The following is a 16,242-nucleotide window of genomic DNA, read 5'->3' on the forward strand; positions in this document are numbered from 1 at the left end:
TCGTACTGACCTCTTGAAGCCCTGTCTAGAATGGAGCCACCTCCTCACCGTCCGGGCTGCACTCTCCCGGGAGAAATTGAAAGCGTTCTACTCCCACATCAGCAACAGCAAAACCAGCAAGAACCCAATATTGCCATTGGGAGCGAACCTGACACTATCTCAACCCTTGCAAACACTCCTGATACCCCCATAGCGCTCCCAAAGAGTCCCCCGCATTTTCAAAAATCGACTTTCAACCTTACAACGACGCCATTTCTACTTCTTCTCCATGGTGCAGATACACTAGTGTTTATTGACCCTTCTCCGGAGACGATCCAATCCAAGTTGCCGCTCTCCCCACAGACAGTTCCCCATCGCATCCACAGTGAAAGATTATTGGCTACAGGCTCGGCCTACTTCACACGACTCTTCAGTCCGCGAATTCAAAGTCGGATCCAAAAGCGACGCGGCTTGACTGGAAAATTACCTGATGGAATTCAATATGTCTTGGACCTCACACCTCCAACTCTAGACGAAGATGCAGTCATCTTCCTAACGGAGCTCTCATGTCCTATGAGTATCAGGACTTGGGCCTCGAAATGGAATATGTGGAGCTTGCCACTGTCCTGTGTCGGAGGACAAGATGAGTTGGAGTCCGTCGAGCAGCTCACGCAACCCCCTACAACATCGCCTGAGCCGGGGACCGATACCCGTGTCGACCATCGACATGAACGTATGAAAAGTGAAGGCTCATCCGAACCGCAGGACCAATTTTCAGCATCACAGCCTAATATAGTAGAGCAGAAAGTCCTGCCCGTGGAATACTCAGCCTCGCGTCATCGCGAAGGCATCGAGCACATTCTCCACGTTCTCGAAGGACTAAACCCTAGAATAGACACACCTTGCAAGATGTGGACTCTATTTGCGCTCGCCAAAATATTGGACGTGGCTACGGTGCCGGCCATCTCTGACCACATAATCTCGTGGTTCTACGAGCTCAACAACAGTCGGTTCATTGAGCTTCATCCCGATGTGGCATATCGAGTGGCATGCGGTATCAAGTCTCCTTACCTCTGCCGAGATGCTTTCATTGAAATGGTTGGAGATGAAGCCCTGCTGTACCTGATCCGGACTACATCTTTCAAACCAATCGGGTCCATGGAAAGCTTGGTGCGAAGTCATATTTCCGACGTCCTAGACGACACAGAGGTGCAGCGTATCGAATATGCCAGCAAGAGTTTTGGTGACTACGTCGTTCGGTGCTTCTTGCAGTTGGCCGGGCGTGAAATGTCCTGGTTGGCACACATTACTGAGTTCCAGAAGCTTACCCGCCATCTTCAACTTTATACTGCAGACCGTGGAATCGTATATCCACTAGTCGTGTCGCTGAAGGAATTCATTCGTGACCGCATCTATGGGGCATTAATCAAAGAAAGAGACACAAATCGCTCATTCCATGTGGCGCCAAACTTGGAGAGATCCGAAAACCCATACCACCGATGGGGCATAGACAAGGGATTTGTCCTTCAGCGATTAATCGGGAAGAGCTTCTGGGGCGCACTGCTATCCCTAGATCTCTACCAAGATGCCACTCACAAGGAGTGTCATTCTTCAATAGCGGAAATCGGGAATGGCTCACCAGCCTTTGATGGCGAAACCGCAGCAATGATCCGCCATGTGTCGCCCGGTGAAGTTCGACAGATGAGCCATGTGTTCAACCAAACGGTGAGAACTAGAGCCCAGGCTCGTCAGGAGGACGAGGCTCTGGCTGTGAGACATGCAGGTGGCCATTTTACGACGGAGATGACTATCAACGCCCGGAAGCCACAATCCGGAAACAAGGTTAACAGTACCTTTAACAACGGCCCTTTCCTCAACCCCATTCCTGCTCCCACTCCTAACCCATGTCTTCCGCCTGCATCTCCAATGCCACCCAAGACAGACATCTCAGATGTGTTCAACGAAAGGACATTCAAAGATGAGGTTAGCTCTTTCCTGAGTCAATACGCACTGGGGATGTTGCAGCACACTGGCCCACCCACAATTCGACACGGACTCACAGATATCCTAACCTGTCTCACATACAACGAATTCCAGTACCTACCTCTATGGGCGGGCGGTAACGACGATGAAACGGGCGGTGTTTTCACCGACCTGATCATTCCCGCCACGGACGTCGGCGGATTCTCAGCCCCGGGGCCTGCCGTGCACAATGGCAGTGTTGCCTCGAATGATTCTCTCAGCGAGATCGAGCATAGTGACGCGAAGAGCACTATTTGTGGCGCATCTCATAATGCCACTTACAGTCATGCCTCGGATATCATGTCCGTGGATTCTACCGACTATTCACAGTTTAGGCTCAAGCGTGAGAATCATGAGAACTATGATGAAGCCCGGTCGGAGGGTGAGATGTCATCGCTGGATCTTGGCCTGACTACCGACGATGGTGAATACGAAACACAGAGCGATGACACCATGACCGTGGATGTGGAATCGCCTGAGCCTTCCTTTGCTGGTATTTCCGATGATATCGAAGTGGACAAGGTGGAAGACGAAGGTAATGATGCTGAGTTCGAATTTGTCGATGTCCACAACTACCATTGAATAACCCGTTGGTTTTCTTTCTTTCTTTTCCTTCTTTTCTTTTTTCCGTTTCTTTCTTTAGTTTCGACAGGAGGTAGAGAAGCAGAATGCGCGCACAGGAAAGAGCACAGGAAAGAACATCGCTCAAGATGGGATCTAAGTTATTTCACTATTGCACCTGCACGAACTGCCCAGGTGCAAAAGCTCCGGACTTTATCGTAGGCCCATCTATAATAAATCTATATACGGAGTTTTCCTATTCTTCCGTTACCTTCATCTGGTCCTCCAGCGACCTGAGATAGGCCTCTGACCAGCTTCTATATGACACTCCTCAAATTCTCCAGCGCTTCAACGGTGTCAGGATGATCCTTCCCAAAAATCCTCTCTCGGCGCGCAAGCACCGTCTCCGCCAACTCTCTCGCAGCATCCAGCTTGTTCTGCGATTGGTATATGACGCTGAGATCAAGCATGGCGGAGATGGTCTGTGGGTGGTCTTTGCCCAGGGTCTCTTCCATTAAACGTAAAGCCCGAGATACTAGAGCTTCGGCCTCGGGCATTAATCGTAGCTCGCGATAGGTCACTGCGAGATCGACCATGGCGACGATCATGCGTCTATCACGACCCATCCCAGCCTTTTCCATCCCGCTTATTGCCTTTTCTCCGAGGTCCTTAGCCTCTTCAAGGTGGCCTTGATTTCTGATTGTGTAGCACAGTTTCCTCATAAACACAAGTGTTTCGGGATGTGTCTCGCCGTGCACAATCTCGCTGATTCTCACTACCTCCTTTCCGAGATCCTCGGCATCTGACCATCGAGCTTGATCTTGATATGTAGATGCAAGGCTTACTAGAGCTGTGAGCGTTAAGGGATCGTTCGTTCCAAATGACACTTGGCAAGTAGTGGCAACCTCTTGTCCAAGCTTTTTGGCATGGTCCAGCTTCCCTTGGTTCCGATACGTCGAAACGAGGCTCATTTTCCATATTAATAGCGAGTCATCCGTTGGCGACAGTACTTCCCCAGCGATGTCGACTAGCTGGCGCGCAATCAATTCTTCCTCTTCGTAGCGACCAAGGTTTGCATATGAGTCGGCTATGTCATTCATAGCATCCAAGGTCCAGAAATGTCTCGGACCAAGCATCAGCTTCTTCTTCTCGAACATCTTTAGATCAAACTTCAGGGCCTCGACCCAATTCCCCTGGCTCTTGTATGAACACGCGATGTCGCTCATATTCGTCAATGTAGCGGAGTGGTCCTCGCCGAGCTTCGTATTTCTTATCGCCGGCACTTGCTCTAGAAGTTTAGCGGCCTCCTCCAATTGGCCCCGCTTGCAATAAGTTGACACGAGCCTGTTCATGCTTTCCACAGTCAATGTGTGCTCCAGCCCCAGAATCCTTTTATTTTTCTCCATTTCCCGGAGCTCATTGTCCACTTGGCCTTGAGTTGGCTGATTCTCTGCCTCGGGGCTTTCGAGTTTATCATGTGATTCCGAACCCTCACTCAAAGTTTGACCTCTCTCCATCACTGAAGAGTTTTGATTTGTTGATGTATACTCCCATGATGTTCTCCCTTGATCGTCAATTACCACAACTTGCTGGAACTCATTTGACTCTCCCTCGCGGGCTGCGTCCTCATTTTCTTCTGGATCGGGATGGGGCAGAACAAAAAGAGAGAGTTCCCGGAGATGTTGGGCTAGATGCTGCTGAAAGTGACTCGGGTTCGAAGTGGGAGGTGTCGTACACAAGGGGCATTGCTGTGCAGAAGATGTAGATCGTTCGGACAGTTTCACCACCGCCTCCCGCTGGTCTTCAGGAAGTACTCCGGTATGAGTATCCCCAAGATGATTCCGGAATAAAGCCTCGGATTTGAAAGCATATGAGCATATATTACAAATCCACTCTCGCCGATGGAATTGTCGTTCATGCTCACTCCATTCCGTGTAGCTGTCGTACAGCTGGTTAGATTTGACGCAGTCGCCGAATGTGCAGATATAGGGCCGCAAGTCACTGTATACATGATACTTCCAGTCTTTGTCCATATCCTCGAGTTGGATTGACTGGCGACAATATGGGCAGATAAATGGTTGATTCTGGGTTGGGTTCACCACGTCTGCTGGCGGCGGTGGCGGCATCGAGACATGTGCCTGGCCACCGGCGATCGAGGTCGTTGCAGAGAACTTTGTTTCTCCCGAATCCGAATCGCCATCTTTATCCCTACGGTAGACCGTGTCATCCTGTGTCAATTTTGTAGAGATGCTTCGGGTTCCTGTGTCCTTGGTTGAATCCCCTTGGACCTTTGTGACCTTTTGCACAGCTACGCCAACATAATTGGAAGTCTCTTCGGCGTGCTCTTTGTAATACGCGAGGAGTTGACGGCGTTTTGTGTTTGCTTTGCCGAGACGTTGAGCGAGCGTACTGCTCTGTGGAATGTTGTATTCGTCTGACACATGTTGGATGTCGTAGAATTCGAAATGGCTAAGTTCAATACGCGATACATGAGCTGTGCGATACCGATGTGCTGGGTTCTGAAGAGTCAAGGAGAATTTGTAACTGCATTGCGTCAGTGCTAGTGCTCTTCAAACAAGGGTAACTTACAGGCTGGCAATTGTATATTGAATGTGGAGCATATATTCGTCCAGCCTCGAGTGCTCATTACTCTCTGCTTTGACCTGATCCCAAAACCCGTCTGAATCCGAATCATCTGCGTCCAACTCGTCCATTTCGGAGCCAGCAGAGGTATCATCGAGATTGAGGAACTCTCCTTTTGCCGAGAAAAAAGAGATCGCTAGACAGAATAAGTAACGATTCGAGTGTTCAAATTGAGGGAATTCAAATACCTCCTTGGATGGCTTCGATAATATCCCTGATATGATTTTGAACCTCTCGATGTAAGTCCGGGGCCTCTCGGAGCCGGTGATCCAAAGATAATCGGTCTGTCTGTTTGCGATGTGCACCGAAATTTCCAGCCCACACCCGTAGCATGCCCAATTCATCCTGCACCTTCAGTCGGATATTGTCTTGTCTACCTGGGATACAATCTAGCAGTTTGTGGAAGTCGCGAATACATAGCGCAATGAGGGAACTCGTCGATGAGTCTCTCTCTAACTCCATCTTAAACACCAGCCCGGGACGAAGGCGGATGCTGAGGCGAAAATGAGATGTCTGCTGCCGGTACAGCTTTGAATGCCGGAGTAGGTGGTCACAGAGAGTGTACGGCCATGAAGGAATGAGAGAAGTTGAGATCAATTGCCTGTCTCGGGTTGGCGCGTAATTGTCATAGCGGGGTTGATGTGCTGTCCATAGCGCCTACCCCCATCTCGCTCCAAGATACCTTCCATCTTTATTTTCCAAGGAATTTCAAGGCATTTCAAGGCATTTGCTCTTGCCCTCTGGTCTATGTCGTTCTCGATATGAGTGGTTTCGAGATAGTTGGAGTTGTTCTGGCGGTCTTTCCGGTTATAACCCACGGCCTCAAGTTCTATTCGGAAGGAACTGGCTTAGTCAACGACTTATTTCACTATCAACATGTTTTGAAACGCATCGGTCGAGGTCTGGCCCGCGAGCAGACCAGCTTTAGCAACTCTTGCAGGCGATTCATGGAGGATGTTGCCAATCAGTGCGGAGTTGGGGAAGAAGATATAGCCGAGATGATGCAAGATCCAACAGATCCCCGATGGCGGGAAGGAGATCTTGTCAAGGAACATGTCTTCCGTCAAAAGTCTGTGCAGGAATATCTAGACACGGTGGAGGATATGAACGAAGAGCTGGCGAAGATCAGGGATTTGACTGCGATAGATGCAGACGACGGCCAGGTAAGCTTATTGTCAATTGGCTTCGCTGCTGATTCTGACTTAAATATCCCATTTAGTCCAAACCGCTCGATAAAAAGTCTCGTCGTCGGCAGTGGAAGAAGATCATCCTCGTGCTCAAGAAGGATGATATCACCCGACACCTTGAAGAAGCCGGGCGCCTGAACACCTTTCTAGCGCGATTGACAGAGCAAAATCAGCCTACGACTGCTACACGCCGTGTTTCACGCAGAAGCACCAAGCACTATGTGCGGATGCGTTCTCACGCCATTGATCTGTATGAGATATTTCAGAACAGATTTCCAGCATCACCTAGCTGCAAATGCATGCTGCGGCACGATGTGAATATGAAACTAGAATTCCGCAGTGCGAAAACCACTGCAAAAGGCCTCTATTTCCACGCTATATTTACTTCCAATATTGCGTTTTCACCGAGAAACTGGCGAGAGATTGAGATGGAGCCTTGGAAAACGAATGAAACAAAGCTCTGCCGGGATACTGATCGTCATAGCCATGTGAGATTTGCCGATCCACCCTCACCAACAGCGTCCGATTATGAAGACATCTCCGACCTATGCGCAACCATTATAAGGCCATCCTCATCACGGGATTGGCTGGGATTCATCACAAGTGAGAAAGGCCGACAGCATCGTATCAGGTCTATGGATTACCATCAAAGACTACTGGACTTCAACAAGATTGATACGGTATCCCTGGCCCAAGTTCTGCGTGATAAATCATTCCGTCAAGAGCAACGATCGAGGCTGGGATTAAAGTTAGCTTCTTCGGTGATGCAGCTGCATACTACAGATTGGTTGACAGATTTCTGGAGCAAAGATGACATCTTGTTCCTCCGTTCCTTGGATGCCACAGTTGACTTCGACGGCCCGTTGATTCGACGCAGCTTTGAAACTCGGAATTTGGGCTTGACTGATATATCCCAAAGTCTTCCAAAACCCTGGTTGAATGCATCGATTCCATGTCTATTTTCACTGGGGATTGTTCTATTAGAGCTTTGGTACCGAGAAGTGTTTGAGAACCTGAAAAACGAAGCTGAAAGAAAGATGGTACGTACCATCCATAGCCACCTCGGGTAGCTTACAGGTCTGACTTCACAATCTAGCCACCAGAATTCTCCGACCCTTTGGCAGCGCGACGCTTGGCTAATGAGATGGACTCCGGCCCGAACTATAAGAACAGTGTCTTGCGGTGTATATCTGGACTAGACGCGGTATACACATCACTGACAGAAGAAAAGTTCCAAAATGAGGTGGAAGAGAAGATTCTTTCTCCTTTGGAAGAGGACTTGAAATTTTACTGCGACATAAAATCAATAGAGGATTGCATATAACACACAGAGCCAAACCAACTACTGAGAGCCCTGGCGCTGCTTTTTGGTCCGTCTGAGCTCCCGACTCACTGTCCAGAGGGTCCTCGCCTTTAGGACACCCTCCAGTTCCCGAACTAGATAACGAGATGGACAAGAAGTGGAGGGCGAGTCCAAAGAAGAAGATGCTAGTCGTTCGACCGTTGTAGAGGAAAGGGTGAATGGTTCAAAGACCTTGATGATTCTGGCGTCTGTTGTCTGCCCACCATACGGTGTCTTCAACTGTAACTTGATTTCGTTTCCGACGACGTAAGGAGAACTATTATTTAGTTAGTCTCTCAAGACGTCTGTAGGGATGGTACACACTTGATTCCTTCGTGATCCATTGGTGATTGGGAGTTAGTGCTTGCGAGAAATAGTAAATTAATATTTGTGAATTGATGTTTAAGCTTCGGTCGTTCATAGCGCGCAAAGTCCTTCAAAGTAGGTAGTCTGCAATGTACCATGCCTTGCCAGGCGACAGTAAGTGTTCCAGATATGTAGGCGATGTCCACGGGTAGGTCTACGGGCCTTGTCAGAAGCTTAGTCTGGGCTGTGTGGGTTGTATCGCCGTACTGACGCTTTCTGAAAGACATGGGCAACAACTCCAGGGCTACCTAGGTACCTACATAGGTAGCTGGAGGGCGCCGGGGCATTGAGGTGGGCTGACTCAGCGGCTTTGCGCGAACTGCCCCAGTCCACGGGTGCATGGTACTCCAGATTTCAAGAACCTTTCAAACTACTTACTAGTAGCTCCTATAACTGTGTATTACACAAGCGTTTGTGAACTGCAGGCTCTTCTGCCACATTGACCGTTACTCCTCCTTTTTCTCGCTACAAACCGTCTGTATTTGAGGTCACGGCCACTGACATCATATTACTATGGCTTCATCCTCCAAGACGAGCTCGTTGCTCTAGTAAGTCTTGCCCGCCTGATATCTGAGCGATCAAAAAGTTTCCTCTTGTACTAACATATCATCTACTTCAGCTCGTGCATCGCCCATCGCACTACTATTCTGGCCGAACACTCCTCGCCGGGTAGTTCATCGACCGCTGCCTCCTCACTAGCCTCCATCATCCTCCCAAAGATCACACACGACAAGCCGCAAAAGCTCACCTTCACCCATGAACGGCTTTTTGTCCATTACATTGCCGACTCGCCAACAGGCAGCCAATCCGAGGATGGCAACATCGCAGAGCCCAACTCACACGCTCCCCTGAGCTTTGTGGTGGTTGCATCGGCAGAGCAAGGCCGCCGCATCCCATTCGCCTACCTACTAGAAATGAAGCGCAAGTTTTTGACCACCTACGAGCCAACCACAACCGAGTTCGCCTCACTGCCCGCCTACGGCTGCGCTGCCTTCAACAACGAGCTGCGCTCTCTTCTACAAGCCTACAACACCGCCCCACCAGCGGACTCGCTCGCATCAGCCCGACGCGAGATTGACAGCGTCCGCGATATAATGACCGAGAATATTGAGCGGGTCCTGGAGCGCGGCGAGCGCATTGATCTGCTGGTTGACAAGACGGATCGGCTTGGCGGGAGTGCGCATGATTTCCGGATCCGTAGTCGGGGACTGCGGAGGCGGATGTGGTGGAAGAATACTAAGTTAATGATCATGATGGTGGTGGTCGTCATTTTCTTGCTATATCTGTTCATTGGTATGGGATGTGGACTACCTGCATGGGGCAAGTGTGTTGGACACTAGCGCAGCTTCGGATGGCTAGTCGAACATTTCAGCGAGCGTGCTTTATTCTTCAAATATCCAGGTTCTGGGGTTGCTTCGGTTTCCGACTTCCTCATGAGACATGATGCGATGGTTATCTGCTTTCCTACTTTCTGAGTTTACTCCGCTTTTAGTCCTGGTTTATCTTCCTACTCGGATTTGTATATTAAATCTATCTGACTTGTATCCTTCAGTGTATTGGATTTTGCATACCCCTTATAGGACCGAGTGATGGAAAGAGTTTGGTGTCTAACCTGTGGGTTTGGTATGTCTCACGTCGCCGTCCTGTCAAGGCTTTAGCTGTGTAAATGATGGATTTCTTGTTTATTGGCATGTAAGTACAATCTATTCAATAAGCCATAGTATCTGATGGACCGATTAGCTATCATATGTAATTGGATTTTACCACTGACTCGGCTAGGCATGGCGAAAAATACGGATCCAGGGTGATATGTACATCCAAGTTGAATCGCATGTATTCCTACCAATTTGCAATTTGTTAAAAGAAACCACGATCTTACTCGAGTGGATATACAATAAAACAGCAAAGCTACTAGTATCGAGGGCGCATTACATTTTGCTCATCTCTATATCCATTGCAATCTGGCGCTCTGCACGATGTACAGGTAGCAGAAGCATAAGAATTGCACAAGACAAATGCTAGGAAAGTTGAAAGGAAAGATTGATGCAAAGTAAAGTACATCAATTGATTGATAAGAAGTATTCATTATCCCCGCATCGGAGATATAGAGCCGGTTCCTACAATCTACTGCCTATATATCCCCCAACTGGAGTAAGATATGTACCTCACCATCAAACCCACTTCGTCCTTGCCCGAAAGCATCAGAGCGAGTCTGCAGGTAAGACAGAGGCTACCAGCTTCCCAGTAGCCCTGTGGTTTTGTCTACGCCAAGTGTTTACCTCTCCAACCATAGGGTCCGTCCTAAAAGGCGCAGGGTTGACGAGGAGATAATAAGGCGGTCTAGTTCCAATATTTCCAATAGGGAGGAATTGGGATTGGAAGCGAGTGGAGAGGTCGCTACAGAACCGAGCAAAGTGAAGGAAGACATGCTAGATCGGACGAGCTGCAAACTGGACACGGAACGAAACGGCCTGAAGATTGAGCTGTAGCATTGACGGACGTTCCTATGTGCGCGGGAGACGTAAGGAAAAAGAACGCCGGCTGCGCAAAGTGAATTGCCTTGCGAGCACCGACTCCGGATAGAAGAAAAAGGAAATTTTGTTCATTTTTCATTCATCGCAATGCACCTGGTTTCAGAAACTTTACCCTGATCATAGCAGGTGGGAAACTCCGTTTCTCAAGAGTCCTTCAAATGAACCCGCGCCGTCAACCGCCATTGCAACATGAACCTATACCCCACACGTAAGAAATCCCTTAAGCCGACTTGCTCTTGACAGCCTCACGACCCTTGGCCATGCGCTCAATGATCTGCTCACGGTCCTTGTCGAGGTGCAGCTTGGTGATGACGACCTTGGAGGGGTGGAGGGGAATGGGCACGCTCTGGCCGTTGCTCTTGTCGCGAACGATCTAAAACCGCAGTAAGTATCCACCGCAATGACTGTCATGTGAATTCGAATCGTACCTTCTCGACGAAGATGGAGAACTTAAGACGGTAGACGTTGGTGATCTTTCCCTCACGTCCCTTCTGCGAACCTCTGGCAACAACTGCATACAATAGTCAGTTTCATGATCTTGAGAAGGATCCTAGGTTGCATCAAGGATAAAACTCACCGACTTCGTCGTCCTTGCGGATAGGAATGGAGCGGATCTGTTACAGAACACTGGTTAGAATTGTCCTGTATTGCGTGATGCTGGCGAATGTGTCGTCCTAGTTTCCAATCCCGAAAACTCGACTCGGAACGACGCAGATTCGATTTGGATGTTCAAGTGGTACATACTCCGTACTTCTCCTTAAGTTCCTTGGAGACGGGGGCGCTGAGGATGACACGGCGCTCGCTGGAGGGGGCCTGGAAGTGAGCCTTGCGAGACTTGCTCCGCGAAGAGGCGATACCTGGAGGAGACACCATCAGTATTGAAAGTTGAAGATTGGCGAAAATTCGTATCGATAGGGGTTTCGGGCAGTTGTAAATCAAATCGGCGCAAGGCGAGATGCGAGAGAGTACGCACCGTGGGTTCGGACAGCCATCTTAAAGGTCGTGAGTGGGAATTGAACGGGTGTCGTTGGCGTTGGTCGAAGAGAGGATCTTTTCTTGTGTAGCCGAATATTCCAACTTGGATCCGGATTGTGTGCTTACTAATTTCCCGCTAAGCCGTCTCAGGGCTTGCAACTAGACACCTAATAAACAAGGCATAAACATCTCGTTATATGATTGGTTGATGACGGGACCCACCTCCAACGCGCTTCGCGATGCGCCTCGACAACATCTGTGCCAGGCCAGCTCTTTGGCCGCGCTTTCTTCGGGACTGTAAGGACTTCCTTCCTGACTCTTCAATTTTGGTCGCAATTTTGCGTCTCATAGACTTTTTGAGATTGCTTGTTATACCCAGCCTTTCCCTATTCGGCCGCGATTCAACCCCTCCATGCCCAACGGATTACGATCAAGCCTTTTCTTCGCTCGGTCCCACAACATCCCCAGCCATGAGATTCTAGCTGTTAGACAGCTTCAGCACAATTTGAAATGTCTAATGGAGGTATGGACGAATTCGATTGGCTCCAGAGCTTTCTTCCTGCCGATAGTCTAACCGACCCCAATATCAACAATGAGGCTTATCAAACACACCAGGTGTTTCACGATGCGGAGGAGGCCGCTAAAGCGGCCTTTATGCAGGAGCAGGCACAGATGTCATATTCATTTATGAGGTCAGCCAATTCTGGGACGAATCATGCCCTGAATCATCAGATGTACTCGCATGCCTCGGGTGCAGAGTCCGGAGGAAAAACACACCAGCAAAACAGCAATATTCAATTCGACAATCCTCCTTCTAGCCACTCCGCAAACCCAACAGGTCGTTCCCACGATTCAAATCACCGACCAAATCCCCCCGCTCCGTCCCAACAGCAGCACTTGGCTCCTCAGGCACATCAGGGTGCACATGGCCATGTTCAAACTCGCATGGGTCCCGCTGGCCCCCCACAGAGGCCTTCCGGCTCTATGCCAAACTCCTCGGCCCATCAGAGCACCCATAGGGTCTACGAAACTACAAGACCGACAGTCACTACACAGGGAATGAACCAACCCATGGCACGGGCTGTGCCCACATACGAAAGCCCGTATCAAAGGCTCTCGTCAAACCCAAAACAGAATCCCCAGGTGCTGTCCCAAATGCACATGCCACAAAGGATGATGACACAAGTTCAAAGAACACACACGGAAAGTCCTTCTTACAGCTACTCTACAATGCCAGCCCACAATACTCAGCAGCCACCTCATTCCTCTGCAGCACAAGGAACCAGGCCGAGGCCTCCAAGTCAAAGGACACATTCAGCGGCAGGGCCCCAAGGATCTCAGAGACCATACCAAAGCCACTCGATGACTTCGGCTCAGAATACCCAGCAAATATCTTGGTCAGCTGCAGCGCAGAGACAGTGGCCGGGGCCCCCAGTTCGAAGGACACATACACCGGTGGCAAGGCCCCAAGCATTGCAGAGCCCACATCAGAGTCATTCCACGACTCCAGCCAAGGTCCAAAGACAATCTCATCCGAATGCACCGCCAAGCCCCCATTCGATGGACACTGCGCGTCTGGTCTCTGAGACCCGCCAGTCGACCATAATCAATCAAGAGTCTTCCAACCCTACAGCACAGAATCCGGCTACCAGTTCTGACACTTCAAACCCAATACCGCCTGAGTCTTCATTCACCTCAGGACCTCGATTGGATACCTTCTCTCACTCGGCCGTGGCTAAACAGCCCGCTGTGGACAACACGCAGTCGCGGCGGTACCCGCTGCCCGTACCACCACCGCATCATAAAATACCGTGGGTTCCAGCCGGAGAGAATTATAGTGATTCTATGCCACCCGCAAAGAAGCGACTATTGGATGGTGGCAAGAGACAAACAATAACTCCCCCAAACGACCCATCAGCGGGTAGTTCGGCACCAGGGGCCCAAGTTCCTATGGAAAATGCTCGGCCTCGAGGCCACGGTAGAATCCTTAAAAACCGTGGCGACCTTGTCCAGCAGATAAACCCGAGCGATGCACTACCCAAAAAATCCTATGATCCCACCACGATCGCACGGGATGTACTGATTGCTGCGGGAAGACACCCGAAGGAAAAGCATCTAAACCATCATCTTGATCCATTACGCCGTAATTTTACCAGAATTGATTACTATGCAGACCTGGCAACTTTTCGTTGGGACCTGGTGGACGCCGAGCAGCCTGAACCTCAAGTGCCTCCGGTTCCCGCACCCCAAATACCTCGACCAATTCCTCACCCTCAGTGGGAATCACGTCCACGTGACCCCACTTCTACACCTAATCACGTGATGGCACGGGATCACGCTCCCGTACGTGACACACCGCCAAATCGCCAAGTCGCATTGCCAGAAAGGATCGACGCGCGCGCCCCGCCTGGTGGTTTGAGCGCTTGGGGTACTTTGCCTTTCAAACCTCCGACTTATCATTCTCCCCAACATATTCTTTCTTCAAACTTGCCTTCTGGACTTCCCAGGGTCGAAGCTGTACCTTCATCGCCGAAGTTCTCATCCAAAAAGCCCGCCCCCTTACCCACTCCCCCTGCCCCACCGCCGCACCCACCGCCGCAACCCGAACAGCGACGACGCTCGACGACGAACAGTGCAGCCACACCAAAACCGCCGCCTACTACGAAACAAGTGAGCCCAAAGTCTACAACAAAGCCTAAACCTCAAAGGCAGACGGTCGAGAACCAGTCTGACTCTGGTCGGACCGTCAAATCCCCCGAGGCAAGGCGTCTTCCCCAGCCAGAAGTTGTCATTCCACTGTCACCTGCCAAGATGCCCACAAAAAGACGAGGGCGAGCCCCGAAGAGCGTTGGGAGCAACATTGAAGTTGCCATTCACCGTGAGCAGCCTGTTGATTATCAAATCTTCCCATGCAAATGGGAGGGGTGCGCTGCCCAACTTCACAACATTGATTCGGTCCGAGCCCACGTGATAAAAGTGCATATACCGCATTCCCTTGTTTGCAAATGGAAAGTCTGCGGCAATAAGACGCCAATGGCTGCAGCTGATATGTTTCAGCATTTGGCGACCGAGCACATTTCTAAAATTGCTTGGGAGCTTGGGGATGGACCGACGGTGCCAGTAACTGGTGAGAATCATAACTAGCTTGCGCTTGACGCTCCTCCAAGAGCTGATCTACACGAAGTTTGTTTTTGATTTGAAGAAAATGTCTAATCGGATGAACGTTCTAGCGGAAAACAACCCGAACCACCCTTCCGTTCTGGGTGACCGAAGTGCCCGCAAAGGGACCATGGTCTTGCCGGTCGATGAGCATCAGGTCAAGGCCTTCAGCAAGGCCCATGGAAAGTCGACCGAGAAGACGAAGGCCCAAGCCCTGATCGAAGCTGGTCGACACTGGAAGCAGCAGATTGGACCTGAGATGGACTGGAGTGACCGTCGTCTGTCGACACCAGCTCGGCAGCGCAGGGTACACACTGGGGAAATCGCATTTGTGGGGGAGAGTTGATGTGTCGGATCGACTTTGGGATCGACTTTTGTGATACTTAGGACAATGTGTTGAGAGGGGCTCAAATATTCGTTTATTTTCCTTTTATTTTCGCCCTTCTTGGGATTCGATTCATTGCATGGCGAGCGGCTTGCATGGGAACTGGCATTGAAAGCATATCATAATCTGCCATCCTGGCATGGCTCACAATATTTTGCACACGGTTCCACATTGCCTACGAGATCGAGATCTACGCGGTGAATTCCCGGGAACCCACAATTTCAAGTTACTCAAAGAGCATTGATGAATCAAGCCATGAGATTGGCGATGATTGCCTTTCTCTCCAACTGAATGGACGGTAGTGTACAATTGGCTTGTGCCAGAACCGCTGGTAAAAGTAAAATCAAATGATGTAGGTACTGGTATCTTGGTTCCCCGTCGGATTCTTGTATTCCTTCTCTACTCGAGTCGCATATCGGATTTAATTCCCCTTCCTTGAAGCCGACACCTTGTCTGTGGACACGGCCGGAACAGCACCCTCGGCCTTAATCTGGTTTGCTGATTCGGCAGACTCTGGTTCCTCCTCGCTGGCATTGACATCGAGGAAGTGGTATAGGACAATCATCAGCATGGCGCAGGAGCCAAGGAAGATAGCGAGGCGGTAGAGGTCGTCGTCGGAGATCATTGTGAAAGGAGGCCACGGAGGAGCAATGTAGATAATCACGGAGGAAACCAAGAGAGAAAACGACAACAGACAAAGCGTTTAAGGGATGGGTGATATAATCGGAGAAGACACGTCGGCCAGTAGTTCGAGTGACACTACACGGTGTAGTGTAATTGCGGGTGTCTCAAAGAGCAGGAATTGGGGGATTCTCTCTTCAGAGAGGATTCAAAAGTTTGAAAGGAAGAGAGGAATCTTGGAAGAGAGTCAAGGTCAAGAGATGTGATGTAGTTGATAAGGTGGTGAGAGCTAATCGGGTAATGTCAGTCTAATGTCAGTAATGTCAGTACACCGTATAAAATATTTCATAACTTTGAAACTTTCGTACTTTGGTATCTTTTTACGTCCTTGTTCAAGAACATTTGAATATTAATACATATCAATATTCTTGTTGACCTCTCGAGGAATACATACACTCTTCCTTAAGA

At 49.8% G+C, this 16,242-nt stretch overlaps 8 protein-coding genes across 8 annotated transcripts; 4 read left to right on the plus strand and 4 right to left on the minus strand.

Moving 5' to 3' along the window:
• Window positions 1-30: 30 nt before the first annotated feature.
• N7489_000183 (uncharacterized protein) lies at window positions 31-2,583 on the plus strand (the record flags this gene model as incomplete). Its single annotated transcript, XM_056705938.1, has 1 exon — window positions 31-2,583. One exon carries the CDS (start codon window positions 31-33, stop codon window positions 2,581-2,583), a length of 2,553 nt encoding a protein of 850 aa, XP_056570240.1.
• A 296-nt stretch (window positions 2,584-2,879) lies between these two features.
• On the minus strand, window positions 2,880-5,667 carry N7489_000184 (uncharacterized protein; the record flags this gene model as incomplete). The annotated part of the gene is made up of 3 exons (XM_056705939.1): window positions 2,880-5,130; window positions 5,152-5,341; window positions 5,394-5,667. 3 exons carry the CDS (start codon window positions 5,665-5,667, stop codon window positions 2,880-2,882), a joined length of 2,715 nt encoding a protein of 904 aa, XP_056570241.1.
• A 299-nt stretch (window positions 5,668-5,966) lies between these two features.
• On the plus strand, window positions 5,967-7,716 carry N7489_000185 (Synaptobrevin; the record flags this gene model as incomplete). The annotated part of the gene is made up of 3 exons (XM_056705940.1): window positions 5,967-6,368; window positions 6,425-7,432; window positions 7,489-7,716. The coding sequence occupies 3 exons, from the start codon at window positions 5,967-5,969 to the stop codon at window positions 7,714-7,716; spliced, it is 1,638 nt and encodes a 545-aa protein (XP_056570242.1).
• Window positions 7,717-7,734: 18 nt separating this feature from the next.
• On the minus strand, window positions 7,735-8,327 carry N7489_000186 (uncharacterized protein; the record flags this gene model as incomplete). Its single annotated transcript, XM_056705941.1, has 2 exons — window positions 7,735-8,011; window positions 8,059-8,327. The coding sequence occupies 2 exons, from the start codon at window positions 8,325-8,327 to the stop codon at window positions 7,735-7,737; spliced, it is 546 nt and encodes a 181-aa protein (XP_056570243.1).
• Window positions 8,328-8,613: 286 nt separating this feature from the next.
• N7489_000187 (synaptobrevin family protein) lies at window positions 8,614-9,440 on the plus strand (the record flags this gene model as incomplete). Its single annotated transcript, XM_056705942.1, has 2 exons — window positions 8,614-8,648; window positions 8,720-9,440. 2 exons carry the CDS (start codon window positions 8,614-8,616, stop codon window positions 9,438-9,440), a joined length of 756 nt encoding a protein of 251 aa, XP_056570244.1.
• Window positions 9,441-10,854: 1,414 nt separating this feature from the next.
• Window positions 10,855-11,626, minus strand: N7489_000188 (60S ribosomal protein uL24; the record flags this gene model as incomplete). Its single annotated transcript, XM_056705943.1, has 5 exons — window positions 10,855-11,007; window positions 11,063-11,145; window positions 11,212-11,248; window positions 11,379-11,491; window positions 11,608-11,626. 5 exons carry the CDS (start codon window positions 11,624-11,626, stop codon window positions 10,855-10,857), a joined length of 405 nt encoding a protein of 134 aa, XP_056570245.1.
• Window positions 11,627-12,119: 493 nt separating this feature from the next.
• Window positions 12,120-15,114, plus strand: N7489_000189 (putative C2H2 finger domain protein; the record flags this gene model as incomplete). The annotated part of the gene is made up of 2 exons (XM_056705944.1): window positions 12,120-14,736; window positions 14,840-15,114. 2 exons carry the CDS (start codon window positions 12,120-12,122, stop codon window positions 15,112-15,114), a joined length of 2,892 nt encoding a protein of 963 aa, XP_056570246.1.
• A 460-nt stretch (window positions 15,115-15,574) lies between these two features.
• N7489_000190 (dolichyl-diphosphooligosaccharide--protein glycosyltransferase subunit 4) lies at window positions 15,575-15,778 on the minus strand (the record flags this gene model as incomplete). Its single annotated transcript, XM_056705945.1, has 1 exon — window positions 15,575-15,778. One exon carries the CDS (start codon window positions 15,776-15,778, stop codon window positions 15,575-15,577), a length of 204 nt encoding a protein of 67 aa, XP_056570247.1.
• Window positions 15,779-16,242: the final 464 nt, after the last annotated feature.

The sequence above is a fragment of the Penicillium chrysogenum genome (genome assembly GCF_028827035.1).
Source record: "Penicillium chrysogenum strain IBT 35668 chromosome Unknown utg000001l_segment0_segment0, whole genome shotgun sequence".
Taxonomy (NCBI): domain Eukaryota; kingdom Fungi; phylum Ascomycota; class Eurotiomycetes; order Eurotiales; family Aspergillaceae; genus Penicillium; species Penicillium chrysogenum.